The following is a 17,285-nucleotide window of genomic DNA, read 5'->3' as shown; positions in this document are numbered from 1 at the left end:
CATGGCTGCTACAGTGGGTGTTGTTATGTATGTATACTGACATTTAATGTTTATATCTTATTTAGCTGTTATAAATAAAAGTACGCAAACAATTACTTTTTTGTACTTCTTATGTTATAAACAAAAATAATATACTTGTTAATTTTAAAATCTCAATTGATTTTCATATCTCATTAATTAAAAAAAATGAAAAGACTAATAAATTAGTAATAAATCCATAACTAGTTGTGCCATACCGATAAAGAATTAAAATCTAACATATGCATTTAAGATTAATTGAGAATTTAAATATTTTAAGTTTGACTTAAGAATTCTACAATTGTAGGCTGTTTCGTAAATTTCAATCTCGTAGTAATAATATAACGCTTGAATTGAGTAAGAATTTTGTCTAAACTTTAAGCAAAATAAAATTCAGTAGCTTTATCTTGAAGGCTGTCTAAGAGCTTAATAATTGACTATTCTATCTCATCCCAAGTAGCAGTAGGTTGAGGCTTTTCATCAACACTTTCGTTGTCACCTTCTACTTTCGTTGTCTCTTGTTCTTCCACTCTAATCACTGGTGCAATAATCTCTTCATTAGTGTAAGTTTCAAGGATTGGAAGTGTTGCGTCAAACTCCATATAAGTGGTGGCATCCATTGCTTGATTGGTGTTATGAGATGGGATTTGGGATATAAGTGATGACGCACTACCAACATCTTCACCAAGTACTAAATTTTCACTATTAACATTGAGTTTGTCATATGTTGGTAGCCGGTATTTCTCCAACAATGAGAATGGCAGAGGTCGTAACATCATTCCATGCTTCTACAAGAGTGTTAATTGCTTGTCGTAAGTTGAACTTGTAGTCATCAGATATTCGTACTGAAAGTTTACTATGTGCATGACATTAATGATGATTACCATAAATATTTTAATATTTTATTTTTATACATAATATATTTCTTACAAAATATCATTACACAATATTTGAACATGATTGTTATAGAGAGGTAAGTTTACAAAGAATGTACCGCTATAATGAATGTCATTACTGTTATAAATAGAATACTGTTATAGAGAAGTAAAATTTAATATGAAAAATCGGTTCCGGAAAAAATTAGGGTGCTATAGTAAAATACTGTTATAATGAATGATAATTACACTACATGATCTTGCCCCATCAATGATTATTCGTTCGCCAGAACCAGAAGTTAAAATATTGATAGATAGAGATCCCGTAAAAACTTCTTTCGAGGAATGGGCCAGACCGAGTCATTTCTCAAGAACAATAGCCAAAGGGCCTGATACTACCACTTGGACTTGGAACCTACATGCCGATGCTCACGATTTCGATAGCCATACCAGTGATTTGGAGGTATAAATAGAATACTGTTATAGAGAAGTAAAATTTAATATGAAAAATTGGTTCCGCAAAAAATTAGGGTGCTATAGTAAAATACTGTTATAATGAATGATAATTACACTGCATGATCTTGCCGCATGCAAGGCGCACATCACTAATATGTACAGATGGCAAGGCATTGGTCTGGGCTAAAGATATTTGCATTCAATGGGTTTAAGCCCCAAAATTGTCAGCTTCAATGATCTTCGATCAGTTCTACATTTAGATGTTAAACTAGAAATAATGAATTTGGGCTGGATAGCTCCCCAGCACTGATCTAAACCTCCTATAAAGAATCTTCAGCCTATTTTTCTGACCTAGAAGGATTTGGTATTTCGAGAAGAAAAGAATAAAAAAATTAGGAAGGCAAAAATATTATTTACAATATTGAAGGGGCCTGGACTAAGTTAAAACGGAGGGTAAATTTCTACAAAATTGCATCTGAAGTTGCTACAAAGATGAGAGCGTCCGTCTGAACCACTCGGACAAACGTCTCACTTTCGTTGTTAACTCGACATTTCTTCCACAGTATGACTCTGCATTTGAGAGCATCACCTCAATGTCATGCTTCATTCCCTCCAGACTCCTATAGTAATTGTTATCTAGCCTAGCCCGAATGGTTTCAAGTGACAACGGAACAGGAAACCTGCGAATTAATAGTACTTCATAAGTATGCATCATTTGCCACTCATAGGGAACTTTACATTCTGCCAATCATAGATTCATAATACAGAGTGCCAAGTAATGCAACTTGTCAGAGCATGAAACGAGTACAAATGGAAATTGATGAAACCAACTAGGCTACCTGTTAATGAAGTTTGACTTTTGTGAAACTTGTCTCAATTTTTCAACCCCATAATAGTCCTGCAGCCCACCAAAAAAAAAAAAAAAAACTATTGAGACATGTTCTGTCAATAATATGAATTAGTAGCCGCAAGCGGATATTGCTACCTGAGGTTTATTCCCAGATTGCTCCAGCTTAGTAAACGCATGCATCAGCTTCTCTCTAGTTTCATCATCTATATGGGGTTGTTCCCATTGGGTGTCAGCATCATAGAGTTCCCAAGGACTATGCTGATGAGTTTCCGATGGATCACTCTTGTATCGGACAATATACCTTTCCCAGGGGCTGTCAGGAAATTCATGAGATTTAGCTTGCACATTTAGAATCCTACCTTCCCACCAACTCCCATCTTCCTCACCTTCATTTTTCCACCAAACTTGGCATTTGTCCCGGGAAGTCCAGTTCCTTTCTATAGCAGCATCATATCTGCTTCTTTCAACAAGAAAATCAGGGAAACCAGTCACTTCAGGCAGTGTCAACTGAAATGATTTCCCCACCACATCAGAAGCAGGATCTACAAATTTCAGCGTCATTTTAGCGCAGCTTTCTCCGGAACCTGGCCGTGTTTTGTATTCAAGGTTTTCAACCATACAAAATTCTACTGCTCTTATATTCCCCTTTATTGGGCTTAAATCCCTCAAGTTGTTCTGAGTTATGTACTCCTCATGCCCCTGTATAGATCACCAAGTGCAGATTAAGGATCAGTTTCTGGTAGAAAAAAGAATTCTAGGCACACAAATCTTTGACACTAATATAAATTCAAGAATACCTGTCTTAAATACACAATTTCATCCCCTCGCTGAGGTATATACCGGGAGCCCTCCTCATGGGCTACCAACATCAACCATGAGCTTCTTGCTGCTTGATTTGATTTCCTTCTGTCTGGAGGACTAGTTTCACGGGCATAATAGCTGCTTCTCCGCGTTCTGGTAGATCGCAACCCAACAGCACTAGCTGAACCAAGTAGCGGTTCTTCAAATGAGCTTTCATGATCTCGGTTAACTGAAGTCTTTTCAGTTGATGTTCCCTCTGAACCATCATGTGGCTGCATGAATCTGTCATTGCCATGTGCAGGATTCACATCACAAGTTGTTGACCTTAATCTAATAGATCTAGTTCTTCGAACACCCTCAATAATGGCCTCAGATCCCTCAGCTAGGCTATGACTCCCCGCGTTTGAAGTGGTCGCTTCCGTATTCCCACTGAGACCTTCTCTACCACTTCTACGCCGACCAAATTTTGACCTTCTATAGACAGCACTGAACATCATATCATGCGACCGCACCTGCTGTGACACTTGCAATTCTGTCCCAGAAGTTGCACCAATATTGTCTGCATCTAGCCTTTTTGCATGGTCTCCATCATTTAGAGTTGGTATTCTGCTATCTTCTTCAGTGGGGGCTTCTGAACTTAAGAGCTTCTCAGTATCCTGACATTCAGAAACTGTATCACAAGCAGTGCACCCAGAATCCTCCAATGAAGTCTTTGTATCAATCTTGTCACTGTTACCAAGATGACCAGAAAGAATTTTTGACCTTATACGCAACCTCATTGGGATAGGAGTAGCATTTTCTTTAACTGAATGATTACTGTCAGTTCCATCTAAAAGCGTAACATTTTCTGCCTCCTGTATCGCATCCTGACAATGATTCTCATTGACATGAATAACTCCATTGGTTTCATTTTGGATCCCTGAACAAGGAGAAACTCTGTGGTGCTCCTTTTCAAGCATTGAGTGCCCATTAACAACATTTTCTTTCAGAATGTGTCCCTCAGCAAATGAGCTAGGTCCAGTCTCTGAACCTGATGGCAACACTTCTCCCATCCTTGAGCGCTTGGTTGAGCGGGATTTAACGCCTCCCCATTTGATGTTCCCATCTTTGCACCCTTCCAAGAGGCCCAAGTGATTTTCAATTTTTGATGGTTGATCAGTTTCACACTTTTCTCTTATGTCACCATTAGCATCACTCGGGTTGTTATCCTCACAGTCAAAGTAGTTTTGACTTACTTCAGCAGCTTCCTCAGGAGCCAAAGATGGACCAGCTAGACCAGGCTTGTAATTGCTTGGAGTTCCATATTTACTTGAATCACGATTTGGCAGTTTTAGGACCAGTCTCCTCCTAATTCCACCGTTGAGATTAGAGTTAGGAAATGGCTGAAGTTTATTTGTTTCATCAGAGTGATCAATGCATATTTCTTTCCCCTTTGAATGCCCATGTCGTTCACTGTCTGAGGACATATCTGAATCCTCATTTCCATTGTTTGAGTCCTGAAGTGTGGATTCACTATCTGATGAATCGCCGTCTGAACCATACTCATCTTCTCCTTCAGTAGATGTCCCCGTAATTCTGGAAAACAAATGTAGGGCATTGCGAGCAGCAGCTCTCTGGGGTCTCAAAGATTTTGATGACTTTTTCTTCGCTTTTCGACCATGTCCTGATTTCCTAGAGCGATTGATCCTATGAGAACTGTTGTCACACTCGTCCAAGTTCTTCCTTTTTACACGCCTTCCAGAGGATGTCATAACTTCAGCCTTAAAAAAGAAGCAAAAATGATTATCAAGAACTGCATGTAAAAAAGAAAACTGAAGCAAAAATACAGAAAAGCCTTTTACTTCTGATTTCTGCTTCTTTCTTCGTGATCTACGGAGAGCATCTTTTTGATTATCTTCAGCCTCACTGTCTTCACTAAATTCTGGATTTGCAGAAGCATCGGAACAGAAACTCCCTTGCTCTTTTCCAGAAGAATATTCTTCAGCTGCATTATACTCTGAATCTGATTCATCACTTTGTACCTCAATTTCTGGTTCCCAATCCATTGCATCCAAAAAAACTGGAAGTGGTTCAATCAGCATCTCCAAGTCTATAATAGGAAAAGTTTGGTACTGCTGGTCCATGTTGAAATCTGTCCCAATAGAAAATCGGAATGACGAGGGTCTCCACTCGATTCCCAAAGCTCCTAAACGCCTTCGTTGATACATGCTCTGGTATGGCTCTGGATATGGAATCATGCCTGACATCACATAAATACATGAGACATTTGGGGGAAAGAATAAATAAGAATGATATTCTTTAAACAAGAATCACCAACCTGCATCACAAAGGAGATCTTGCATATTCCTCCTGTACGGAGCAAGTTGCGTTTCCTGTAAAATATTATCAATTAATAAAAAGCATAAACAAAATCTGCCCTTCAACTTCGTAGAAGTTGGTGTTTTGAATTAAAAAGGCGCTCCAACAAACCTAAATCAATATCAATGTCAAATCAAGGTATGACAGTGATACCAATCATTCAAATTCAAACTATGATAGACGATGATACAGGATAGAATATTTTTGAATCTCAATTCTAAATCAATATCAATAAGGATACTTAGCATTTAAACTTACTAAAATGTTCACTTCAAATTGTTTTTAGTTTAAAAGTGCAACCCTGAAGCTATCCCGCACCTAATCTCAACCCTCCATTCTTAACTTATAGTTTCTTGAATAGATAGCACATAGTAAGGAATTGACAGACCACCAACCTGGTCAAGGACATTTCCTTGTGAATCCTGAACGACAGGGCGATAATCTCCAAGAAAAAACTGTTCAAGACATGCATCAGAAATCATTTACTTAATCTGGGACGATGCAACCAAAATACTTCTGGAACTCCAACAAACCTGGTCATACTTAGCATCCTGTTGGGATTCTCCTTGCCCTGTATTCAATATGTACAATTGGCCAACATCATCTGAAAGTATTATTGACGTCCCATCCCTGTTAAGGTAGAAAGGAGCATACATCAAAGCTAATAACTTGCCCATAACTAACTAAGAATTTAGCATAGACAAGGTAAATTGAGTGTAATAAATCTGCATCTCCTTTTCCAAGTAAAACAGCTGTAAAGAGTACCTCCCAGGTCTTTGACACACACCTGAGCTTGAGTGTCTTGAAGTAACATCAAATGTATTGAGAAAAGCTGTAGAAAGCACAAGTAAGATCATAGACTTACGGAGAAAACTTCCCATCAACTAGCTTGAATCTCCCAATTTCGTATATTCGAATAGGTGCACCTTCCCATATCTACAAATTTGAAGGATATATGGAGTTTTGGTACTTGAATTGATGCGAAAATTTAGTACAAGTATACTACAAGAAGAAAAAAAAAAGGTAGGAGAATCAGTTACTCACATCCCAGACAATTGTTTTCCCATCATAACCAGCACTCATTGCTATTCTAGGATTAGAAGGATGGACATCAAGTACATAGGTCTGCAATCAGCAAGCGCACACCATGAGACACAGTCCGGGCAAACAAAAGTAAATGCAATCAATTGTAATTAATTCCAACTTAAGTTTAATCTCATGTTCAGGCAGCTAGGAGGTTATAAATAATATAAGGATAAAGTGGGCCTTCAGTCCAGTTCATTATAATATAGGGCAGGTCTTGCTCACAATTTTTAAAGGCTTCCCAATTTATGACAGCTATCATGACAACCTATTATCAAATTGCATCAGATAGCTTACAGATTCAGTATGACCCGTCAAAGAATGCACTAAGCTACCATCAACAGCATTCCACACGCATATTCTGCAATCTGCAAACAAAGTTTCATCAGAGCACCTTAAGGTAACAAAAAATTCTTAGGGCTTCAGCAAGAATTGTAGGTGCAATGCAAAAGAAAAAGAAGAGTTTAAACTTAAGCCTCTGGGTTGAGAACAAGCTGAAGTAGACTATTAAAACTGATTAAGAAGCAACAGGATCAAGAAGAACTCAAGCCTTTGGGATGAGAACGAGCTGAAGTTACGTTACTAAAATTATTTTACAAGGAAAAGTACTAAGAAGCATGGTGGAGACACCATTGAAGGGTGAAGATCTACCAACAGGAAGTACCCAATGAAGAAATCAGGGAGAAGAGTTGAAGGAAGTGACCAAGAGTTAACAATTTTAAAAAGCAGTCAAGCCGAAAGTTGTAATAATTTGGTCAGCTAATTTAGATGCTCTCAATGTGCGGAAAATGTATAAAAACTACATCATACCCATGATAGCAGCAAGGACAAAACGATTATCCAAGCTCCAGACAATCATATTAACACCGCGTGGAGTTGGAAGAATTCTTTGACGTGGACCGCCTCGAGGAGGTTGCGGTGGCATTGGAGGTGGTGGAACTTTCAAATGATATGCTTTCTGCCAACGTCCGCCCTTTCCCTTAAACAAAGAATATACGGTATGAGAAAGATGAAACAAAATGAGAACAGAACTAGATATTGCTTTGAGCTTAGAAAAGAAAACAAAGATTGAATGGGGATCTAAAGAGAACTCACATGTGATCTACGTGATCTGGGGATCCAAATGATTGCGCTGCCATCACGGGAACAGGTAACAATGTTATCATGATTAAACCTGAAACAGTAAACTTCGGAGGTCAAACTTCTTTAAGCAAAATCACAAGCAATATTAATGACGACAGAGTTATACAGCATGTAGCTAACATGATGAATGTTTTCCACTTTCTCTTTTAGTTCCTTTAATTTCCTTAGACATACCATGAGTTTTTGAACTTAGGGACAGTGTCTTCCTTTGATACATCAGAGGAGGAAAATCTGGACGCAACAGCACAGCCACTGCACTCACAAGACAACATCATGAACATAAGGAATAGAAACACACTTGAATTGAACTGACACATGAAACTTCATCCTGGAGCTATTCACCTGAATTGCACATAGTTTACATCATTTTCATGACCAGATAAAATCTCAATCTCATTATTAGGCTGCTCTGAATCATCAGAATTAGATTTACAAGCATTCCAGACCTGCAAGTAAATAAGATTATCACAAGCAGCACACATCAGTGTCAGAAAGCTACAACAACAGGGTAATGACAGTGGATACAAGTCAGACAGAGCAATCTGTTCTTACTCTTGCACAAGTGTCTGAGCTTCCAGTTACAAAGAACGTTCCACTGGCATTGAATGAACAACAGAAGATCTGGTGGATTTGCAAAACAGTGCTTGATGATGGACCAGTGTTCTTCCCTACAACCATTTAGGCAATTGTAAACAATTTGCCATGTAAGTTTGGATTCAGAATGTCAACAGATTATGTTGCTCAGACTCTTCAAAAATGACGGGAGAGTGCAGGATCCTCCAAAAGTAATATAACTTTGGAGGTTCCGACATGGGTGCGGCAGTATTTTTGAAGAGTCCGAGCAACATAGCCGACAGATAAACATTGCAACTTACCAGCAACTGTTTCAGGTGGTTTTGGTATGTACAGGCGTGGTTTATACTGAGAAAATCTAGCATCCCAAATCCGACATGTTCCATCATCAGATGACCTGCGGTAATGGTAGTGGCATAGAGTATATAGTAGTCAAGGAGTGACATTATAGAGTATACAAAGAGATAGAAAAACATCTCTTTTTTTGTGGGTTCTCTACATTTGGTATACCACTTGTATACGGGAGTTTCTTCCATGAGCAATTAAAGCATAACATCATTAATAAAATTATTTTACCTTATCAAAAGATGTACCGTGAGCAATTTATACCATGACATAGAAAATAAAGTTATTTCATTGGATAAGACTCATTTATGTGGAAAGGTCTCTTCACAATGTAAAACTCAGTCTCCACATGAAAGACTACTTGTGCTCTTGGGCCACAGTGCAGATGGGGTAGAAACAGTAAAGTCACAGAGAACAAGATTTATGGAGGCAAAAGGGAAAGGAAGAGATTAACCATTTGAAGTTAAACTATCAAGCATTTTTTTAAGCAAAACTACCAAGCATTGGATAGCTTTGAGAACAGCTTATTTAAAAAACAGAAACCATCCAGATGATCTGGCAGTGAGACCTTGAATGAGCCCTCATGGACTAGACTACCATTAGCAAGCTCAAGTCAACTTAAAGCATGGTATGGACAGGTTAACAGTTATTTTTTTTCAATAATCAACAATCAAATAAGCCTCATTCTCAAATTAATTAGAATCATATGAATCCTTTACTCTGCTTCATTCAGGTCAGTTACCATTTTGTTTGAACAAATTCAAACTTGGGAAGATTTAGGAGAAATAGCGTGAATAAAATTTTGAAAGACAGCTTCCTCTAGACCCTCCCTCTATTAGATTGCAGAAAAATATTAGAAAAACCTTTGCAAAAGTTGGAGTTATTTTCTTTAATTAGAAGGAAGGCACTATGGGTTCTTCCTTTATATCACTTAAATCTCATGTAAAGAACTACCTATAGGTGGAGATATCCTCTTTCAGGGTAACACTTGTACAAAACTTAGCACAGATACACAATTAAGAAAATGAATCAGAGATACAAAGATATTGCATATGAAATTCCACGGAAGTAGCATAGACAATCAAATGGTCTTACGATAAGAGCTGATAAATAGAACTAGGTCTTGGACTAAATGCTATTGCCGTAACAGCTCCAGTATGACCACGCAACACAGAAATTGGCAGCCCATCAGGCAAGCGCCACTGTTATAATGAAAAAAGAACACTCAGATGACCATTCAGAAGTACATATGATAGGAAATCATGTAACTTTGAAAAAGTATCTTACAACTCTGATGATGCAATCATTTGAAGCAGAAGCTACTAAAGTGTTGTTGGAGTTGACAGCTAGGTCAGTGATATCACCCTGAAAGAAAAACAACAAGTGAATGCAAAAGACAGAAGATTAAGAGATGGATCAAGATAACTATAGCAACAGCTTACTTCATGCCCGCGGCAGCTGGCCAAGCAATATGCAGTTTCCATTGACCAAATCTTTACAAGTCGGTCATCTGAGCCAGTAATAACATATCTCCCAGACCGATCAAATATCGCTGCAGTCAATATTCCTCTTAATTATTCAATTGACTCAAAGAAGAAGTTTATAGAGCACCTAATTAAAGCAAAGCTTCATTAACTAAATTACTCAATGGCTCAAGGCCAAAATAAGAAGCAAAACATAAACCCACCTTGACCAGATGAAAATTGAAAAAATTCATAACTCTACATAACAGCAAAAACAGAATGATAATCATCAATATAAAGCTCCTTTATAATTAACCAATGTCAAAACTACACACCCACACAATGTAACAAAATTTGCACAGTATCACCAAAATGGGACCACTACTTCCTTCTGCTTTGGGTAAACATTCTATTATTGTACAAAAGATCAGGAGATAACGATACACACAAAGCTAAGAAGTTACACATGAAGTAATAGAACTGTCTTAGGGCACTCAGCCACTCTCAGAAAGGTGGTTATCATCGAGTCCAAGAAGTGATGATATAAGAATAACACATGCAAACCAAAGAAGTTACCACAATAAACTGCATTCCGATGTCCTCGAACTTTTTTAATATTTTGCATCTTCTGCACCATAGTGGATGGTTTCGCAATGGCATAACATGCTGCACGAATAGATGGTGGACGATGGTGTTTAGAAAATCCACCACCAATTTCTCTCAAACTTAGTCCACGCAGCTGATCTGCTAGCATGTGCGGCCAACGTAAGTGACCTGGGGGCTTAACTTCATCTTTTCTCTGGTCTTGATCACCTGATAGAGAGAGGACGAGAGTTTAAGGACAACTGAGAGCTAACAGGAAAAAAAAGGGCAGCCCGGTGCACTAAGCTCCCGCTATGCGCGGGGTACGGGGAAGGGCCGGACCACAAGGGTCTATTGTAAGAATAAAGTAAAACCCTCTACCACTCTGGGTATCAAGTGGTGCATAATGGTTTCACTTGTCAAGGACATGAAACTACTCCCTCTTCATTTGCCAGTTTTGGCACCTAATAAAAGCTAGGAAGAATTCTACTAAAAGTATTACTCTATAGGACTTCTGCAAATTCCAGAAGAAAAAAATTTAAACTATGATTTCTTCATAAACCTAAACTATGATGTGATGCATTCTCCATAAACTATCTTTAAATCATTGTTTCCTTCAACGTATTTTAATTCACTGTGACTAATCTAATGCAATCAAATGAATATTTTAAGCTTTGTGCTTATTCAATCTGCTTCACATAAAATGATTCAGATGGAATCAAAAAATTTACCACATCGAAATTCGCAGTGCATGAAGAATTCATGGAACTTTTGATAACCAAGTGAAAAGTAGTGAAACTAGAACACGTACTGCTGAGAAGTGAAAAGGAACCAGTTCCCAGCAGAGTCGGAACAGCTGCTGCATTAATTGTATTGCTACCAACCATACCCGGAGGGGGAGCTTTCACAGTCAACAATAATTGCTTTAAAAGCTTCACCAAGTGATCCTTTCCCACATGAGAGTACCTAGATACATCAGACACATTATCACTATGAACACAGTAAGCAGCAAACATAATTCAGGAAAGAGGGAGAATATGATCCCAACCGCTTTCATCTTCTCAAAAGAGGAAAATTTCATAAGGACTGTATATAAAAGGGTGGGGGGCAGCAAAGGATCAATAAGAGATCAACTGGTCAAACAAAAACTACATTTTTTGAGTAGCACAATAAACCAGATGATTTTCTTGTATCTGCAATCATTCTTGAATCAAAACAACTGAATGATCTCAGTCATCACAAGCATTTAGATCAAATATCAAGAGATAAGGGCCTATAACAGAGAGTAACATCTTTCAATCTGAAAGGAGTTCATAAACTGTACTTTAATTCCATTCAGAAAACATGTTACTAACTCGAAGATATAAAAGAAGAAATACATGACAAGAGATTGGTTAAAGTGGAATTGATAAGTCATATATCCTTGACATTTGATGAATAAGGAAGCAAAAGTTACCTTTCCACCAATCTATTGTAACTTAACGGGAAAGACCTCCCATCATCATTTTCGTCACCACTTGGTGCCCCACTCCTTGAATACCAAGCATGGTATCTACGGGGTAAAAGTTGATGCTCCAGAAGTTCATTCCAGAATTGCCCATAAGTTCTGTGACATGGTCCAGCTGATAGGAAATGCATAATCAAAAAGTAGACCTCACCCATGTCGATGTCCATATCAGCATCTGTTGAACTTTGTGGATCAGATGGTTGAGAATTTTGATTTGCCTTTCCAGATAAGTTCAACGATTTCATACTTCCAGATGGTGCATCAGAAGGGGGAATATACTTCCGAAAAGACATCTATCCAATATAACCTAATAAAGATAAAATACATTCATCAAGATCCTTTACAAAACATGATGTCAGGAAAATGAAGAATAAGACAAATAAAAGAAAGAATTGCTGAATTGTCACATCGCTTTATAACTTGCCGCGGAGCTTCCATGTACAGTTAAAATTGCAATTTCTTGCACATGCTTGAGAGGGGGCTCAATTACGGAATAAATGAGAAAGGAACAAAGTGTAGATCCATTATTAATTAACATTCAGCGGTGCGAATTGCCATCCCAGGGACCAGTCCAAAAACCTCATCTTTGACGGCAATAATCTGTACCCACAGTTGCACAGTTGGACAAATCTGGACCATGTTGTCTTTTTACCCACAGCAAGAGTGTATTCGAGTCTACACGTAATCTAATAGAGGTAAGGGAAATTGAATTTTGACTTGAATTGCCATCCGAGGGACCAGTTCAAAAAACTCTTCTTTGATGGCAATAATCTGTACCCACAGTTGCACGGTTCAACAAATTTGGACCATGTTGTCTCTTTACCCACAGCAAGAGTGTATTCGAGTCTACCCGTAATCTAATAGAGCCACATAGAGCTAAGGGAAATTGAACTTTGACTAAAATTCTGGAACCCTTTATTTCTTTTTTGATAAATCTAAAATTCTGGAACCCTTTCTATATGGATACACTCAAGTTGGAAAATTAATGTGGGAAAGATACCTGGTTTATTATCCACAAGGACCATGTCTGAAGAACCTGGAATTCCCAGGACGCATGAACATAATTTCTAGGAATCAGTAAACTAGTAAGAGCACTGAAGAAGGAGAGCCTTCGAAAAAAAATTTAACATTCAGCCATGATGTAATTTTGTTCCATGGTGATTTTAATCATTCTCTAGGTAGCCTGAGAAAAGTTAAGAGATTCCAGTGTTTGTAGTTCAAACCTGGGACCAAACACAAGTTTTTGAGATCATATTCTAGATACATTGAGGGGGTCTTTCGGAAACAGCCGTCCTACCTTGGTAGGAGTCAGGTCTGCGTACACTCTACCCTCCCCAGACCCTACGATGTGGGATTTCACTGGGTTGTTGTTGTTGTTGTTGTTGTTGTTGTATTCTAGATACATTGAAGTCAAGTGGAACCCTTAAATATAGTTAAAATGACAAGCTTGATCCACTTACTGTCAAAACTTTCATCAGGCACCCAATGGTTGCTCTTAACTTTTGGCTTGACTGGTTAATTGGCTGTTATCTTTATGGCCCGCCTATAGCAAATCAACTATCCTCAACAACAAACTACAATCAGTGTCAGCTGTAAGAATCATCTATATCAATTGATGTTTTTATTTTTTTTATAAGTGATCTATATCCATTGATGTATTCAGGTCCATTTCATTCTAGCACTGAATAGTTGGTGTTTCAAGGCAGATTAGTGTTCTCTAAACCTCACACTTATACCTGCACAGAGACGAGTCTCTAACTAGACTAAAAGATTCTGACTAAAACCGGACTAATGTAAGTGAACAACAACATCTAATCCTTAGCCCCTATTAGTGGTAACGTCTATATCGATCTTCTACTTCCATTGTTTTCAACTCCTATCTAGATTCATGTTGGTTTTGAGTGATTGTAGGACACTTGTTTATCACCCTTTTTTCTGAAACTGAAGTTTATCACCTTTAACCACCATATTGTCATACCTAACGACTGGTGTTCGAAGACGGTGTTTGTACGTCTCCGTAAAACATGGCCAAACTATCTCGCACTACTTTTTCTCGTTTTAGCTTCCATGCGTGTTAATTGCACCCTCTGTCATATGTCATTATTTCTAATCTTGTCCAATCACATATCACCGAACATCCATCTTAACATCAACATCTTGACAACATTTACCTTGTGAGTATATTGGATCGGCCAACTTAGAGGCATTGACACTCATATAATATCATTGGATTTTAAACCACTTGATAGAACTTGCCTTTCAATTTGTGAGATAAATTTTGCATAGAACCTCTCCATTTTAGCTATCACTTTTATTTTTGCACTATCACTTTTATTTTTGCACATTCATCATCACCTATTACATCATCCCTCTAAATGATTGGATCATGGATTATAAATCGTCTATTAAGCACCATCATGCATCAGCGTATCTAATTTCACTTCACCTTAATTCTTTTTATGAAAGCTAAACTTGCAACGTATATAGTCTCTATTGTAAAATCTACACGGCATAGACCAAACTAGTTCTTTATTAACTATTGTAATGGCCCTCAGTCTATATTCACTCTTCCCCATTTTTTGGACAATTGGAAGAAAGGTGCATAGTTGGATGGACTAAGGGTCAACCTCATTTTTTCAATAAAGGCTCATACCCATAAATGAAAGTGCAAGAGATAAGTTCTCAAGCCTCACTTGGGTTGAAAAACTAATAAACAGCCGAGATGTGACAACTTTGACCAATCTCTGCAAGGGACAAGGTGCTTAGAACCAATTTTACGCAAATCCTTCACTTGCCTTGTCGTACCCTTGTTGAATGGGTGCGATAAGCATGTGGAAACTTCGTTCCAATCTTTCAAAATTTTTTTGCTCCAATCCTCAAAAAATGTTGCCGGCCGTGTGTCGGATTCTCCAAAAGTTAATCATTTTTTGAGGATCCGGCATGAATGCGACAGCATTTTTGGAGGATCCGAGCAACATAGCTTCAAAAGACACTAATAATTAACAAAGAACTATAAAAGCTCGAGCAGAATTGTCTACTACTGACGGGATAAGAAAGCCTAAGGCATAAATAATTTCTTGAAGTATTTATCCTAGAATTGTACTAAGAATTTCCTGTATGGACTATTTTAATCTACAAATTACAAAGATAGGTTTTAGATTCACTCTACCTATACAGAGTCATAAACTCGGAGGTAGTCTGAGTCATGATATAAGCACTTGAGAAACCTAAAATTGGATAAGGTTGGCAATGTTAAAATATTTCAGGAGAATCTTAATAGTTAAGGCACTCCCATAGTCCCATGGTTCCACAAGACCAAGATCATGGTCAACCGAGGAAGTGCAATCTCCCGTTTTTGAACCTGAATAAACAGATACAGAATACATGCATATAACGACCTCTCTTCAACCTGTTCTCCTAGTTTTCTTGGTGGAAGGATGTTGTTCCAAGGAAAGTAAACAAATATCCTATTTCATAGTTTGTGTTTTCACTGCTAAATTTAATTTTCCCAATTAATCAACTATGCCTCAATCCCAAATTGGTTACGCTCAAATATATAAGGGCAGCCCGGCGTACAAAGCATCCGCGTTAGCAGGGTCAGGGGAAGGACCGCACCCCAAGGGGTGTGATGCAAGCATTAGTGGCTGCTCCCACAGCTCGAACCCGTGACCTATAGGGTCACACGGAGACAACTTTACTGTTGCTCCAAGACCCTTATGCTCGACTATATGATTCCTATATATCCATTCTCTTTTCAGGCCCATCTCAATACTAAATAATTTTACAGCAACAAGGTCTTAATATGTTTCCACTTCCCAAAGATGATACTCATAATAACACCATTCCCCAGAAACAGAAAATTAAAAAGACAATGAAAAACAACAGTAATAGTCTAAATCATGAAACCCTAATATATGTTACCCTACTGGAACCAAAATAACCTAATTAAGGAACTCAAGATGTTCTATTCTATCTTTTGTTTCAATAATATTGATCTTAGCACCACAATTACAAATAAGAAGCACAAAGGAAGTACAAAATTTTACCCAATAACTTTGAAATAAAACAGAAAGAAAAAGAAAAAAAAAACAATAACAAAAAGATTGAACCTTTTATATTCTTTAAGCAAGTTAACCAGATGGGCAATCACCAGAAACAAGAAACCTTGAACAACCGCAACCCATAAGCATTCCACTGTAACATTGAAACAAAAAAAATTCAAGTTATTTACACTTCACACCCTATTAAAGTACAAAAATAAACCAACCCAATTTCAAGAAATGGTCCAATTTGAGATCTAATAAATCTACATGCAAAAAGAAAAAAGAAAACAGTCCCAATTTTGAGTACAAAATAAAAAAGAGGAAATATGAAATACCCTTTATTTTGTTCCTACATTCCCAAATTGGAAACTTTAATTCTTACCTACAATACAGTCCTTTTGGCCTGTTGAAACGATGGCGTTTTGTTTCTTGAGTGGAATTTTAGTAAACAAAAAAGAAAAAGAAAAATGGAGATCGAAGGAAAAATTAGTTATTTAAAGTTTAAAAAAAAAAAGAATTTTGAACAAAGGGAAGTGGGGTTTTAGATATTGAAGGAGGGAGCTCTTATATTGTTTGTTGAAGTTCTCTGTGTGGAGTGTTTGGTTTTGTGTAGGAAAGAGAAGAAGAAAGGATGTGTGAAGAACACAGTAGTAGAGACACAAAGGGGTTGGGGAGTTGCCAATTTATATCTTTATGCCTTTCGTCAAAATAAAACAATTTCTTTATAATTATGTGAGAAATATTTATAAATACTACAAACTCTTTAAAAAATCAAATTAATAAGGGCAATGCTTAAGTTACTGTAAATGATTTTGATAAATTTTCAGTTTTAATTTTCATCCGTCATCCCAATTTATGTGATATAGTTTAACTAAATACGAAGTTTAAGAAAAAAAAGACTTTTGAAATTTGTGATCTAAAACAAGTCATAAATATTTGTGTGACTAAAGCAGAAGTATTAAGTTAAATTATTTTTAAATATAAAAATGTATCATTTTATTTTAAGCAAACTAAAACGAAAAGTGTATAACATAAATTGGATGGAATTAATAATGTTTTTGAGTTTTTCCGTGCGCACTATAACAATTACAGTGCACTTTGCTTTTTTTTTTTATATATATATAAAACTCATTTGTTATCCTTTTTCATCTTTGTGGAAGTTGAAGTATAACGGTTTTTTGCAGTTGA

At 37.3% G+C, this 17,285-nt stretch overlaps 1 protein-coding gene across 2 annotated transcripts; it reads right to left on the bottom strand.

The window, feature by feature from the left end:
- Positions 1–1,528: 1,528 nt before the first annotated feature.
- Positions 1,529–16,755, bottom strand: LOC132626613 (uncharacterized). Of its 2 annotated transcripts, XM_060341535.1 has the most exons (25): positions 16,480–16,755; positions 16,164–16,248; positions 12,004–12,361; positions 11,359–11,513; positions 10,542–10,778; positions 9,945–10,054; positions 9,790–9,867; positions 9,598–9,704; positions 8,460–8,554; positions 8,137–8,252; positions 7,927–8,030; positions 7,759–7,836; positions 7,537–7,615; positions 7,252–7,420; positions 6,739–6,809; positions 6,403–6,483; positions 6,224–6,294; positions 5,892–5,988; positions 5,754–5,813; positions 5,318–5,372; positions 4,842–5,239; positions 2,997–4,760; positions 2,335–2,898; positions 2,189–2,247; positions 1,529–2,029 (listed from the first exon to the last, which is right to left on the bottom strand). In XM_060341535.1, the coding sequence occupies exons 3-25, from the start codon at positions 12,345–12,347 to the stop codon at positions 1,834–1,836; spliced, it is 5,088 nt and encodes a 1,695-aa protein (XP_060197518.1). In that variant the 5' UTR covers positions 12,348–12,361; positions 16,164–16,248; positions 16,480–16,755; the 3' UTR covers positions 1,529–1,833. The 2 variants fall into 2 exon arrangements, with proteins under 2 accessions (XP_060197518.1, XP_060197519.1); XM_060341536.1 differs by lacking the exons at positions 12,004–12,361; positions 16,164–16,248; positions 16,480–16,755 and having other exon boundaries at positions 11,279–11,414.
- Between the last annotated feature and the right edge of the window lie 530 nt (positions 16,756–17,285).

The sequence above is a fragment of the Lycium barbarum genome, chromosome 2 (assembly GCF_019175385.1).
Source record: "Lycium barbarum isolate Lr01 chromosome 2, ASM1917538v2, whole genome shotgun sequence".
Lineage (NCBI taxonomy): Eukaryota > Viridiplantae > Streptophyta > Magnoliopsida > Solanales > Solanaceae > Lycium > Lycium barbarum.
Note: the sequence above shows the minus strand (reverse complement) of the source record. Positions and strands in the feature narration are given on the sequence as shown.

Coding starts and splice junctions, on each gene's coding strand:
- LOC132626613 (XM_060341535.1), bottom strand. CDS start 12,347: ATGTCTTTTCGGAAGTATATTCCCCCTTCTGATGCACCATCTGGAAGT. Junction 8,253..8,459: donor ACCACCTGAAACAGTTGCTG/GTAAGTTGCAAT, acceptor AAATGGTTGTAG/GGAAGAACACTGGTCCATCA. Junction 2,248..2,334: donor AATCTGGGAATAAACCTCAG/GTAGCAATATCC, acceptor GGTGGGCTGCAG/GACTATTATGGGGTTGAAAA.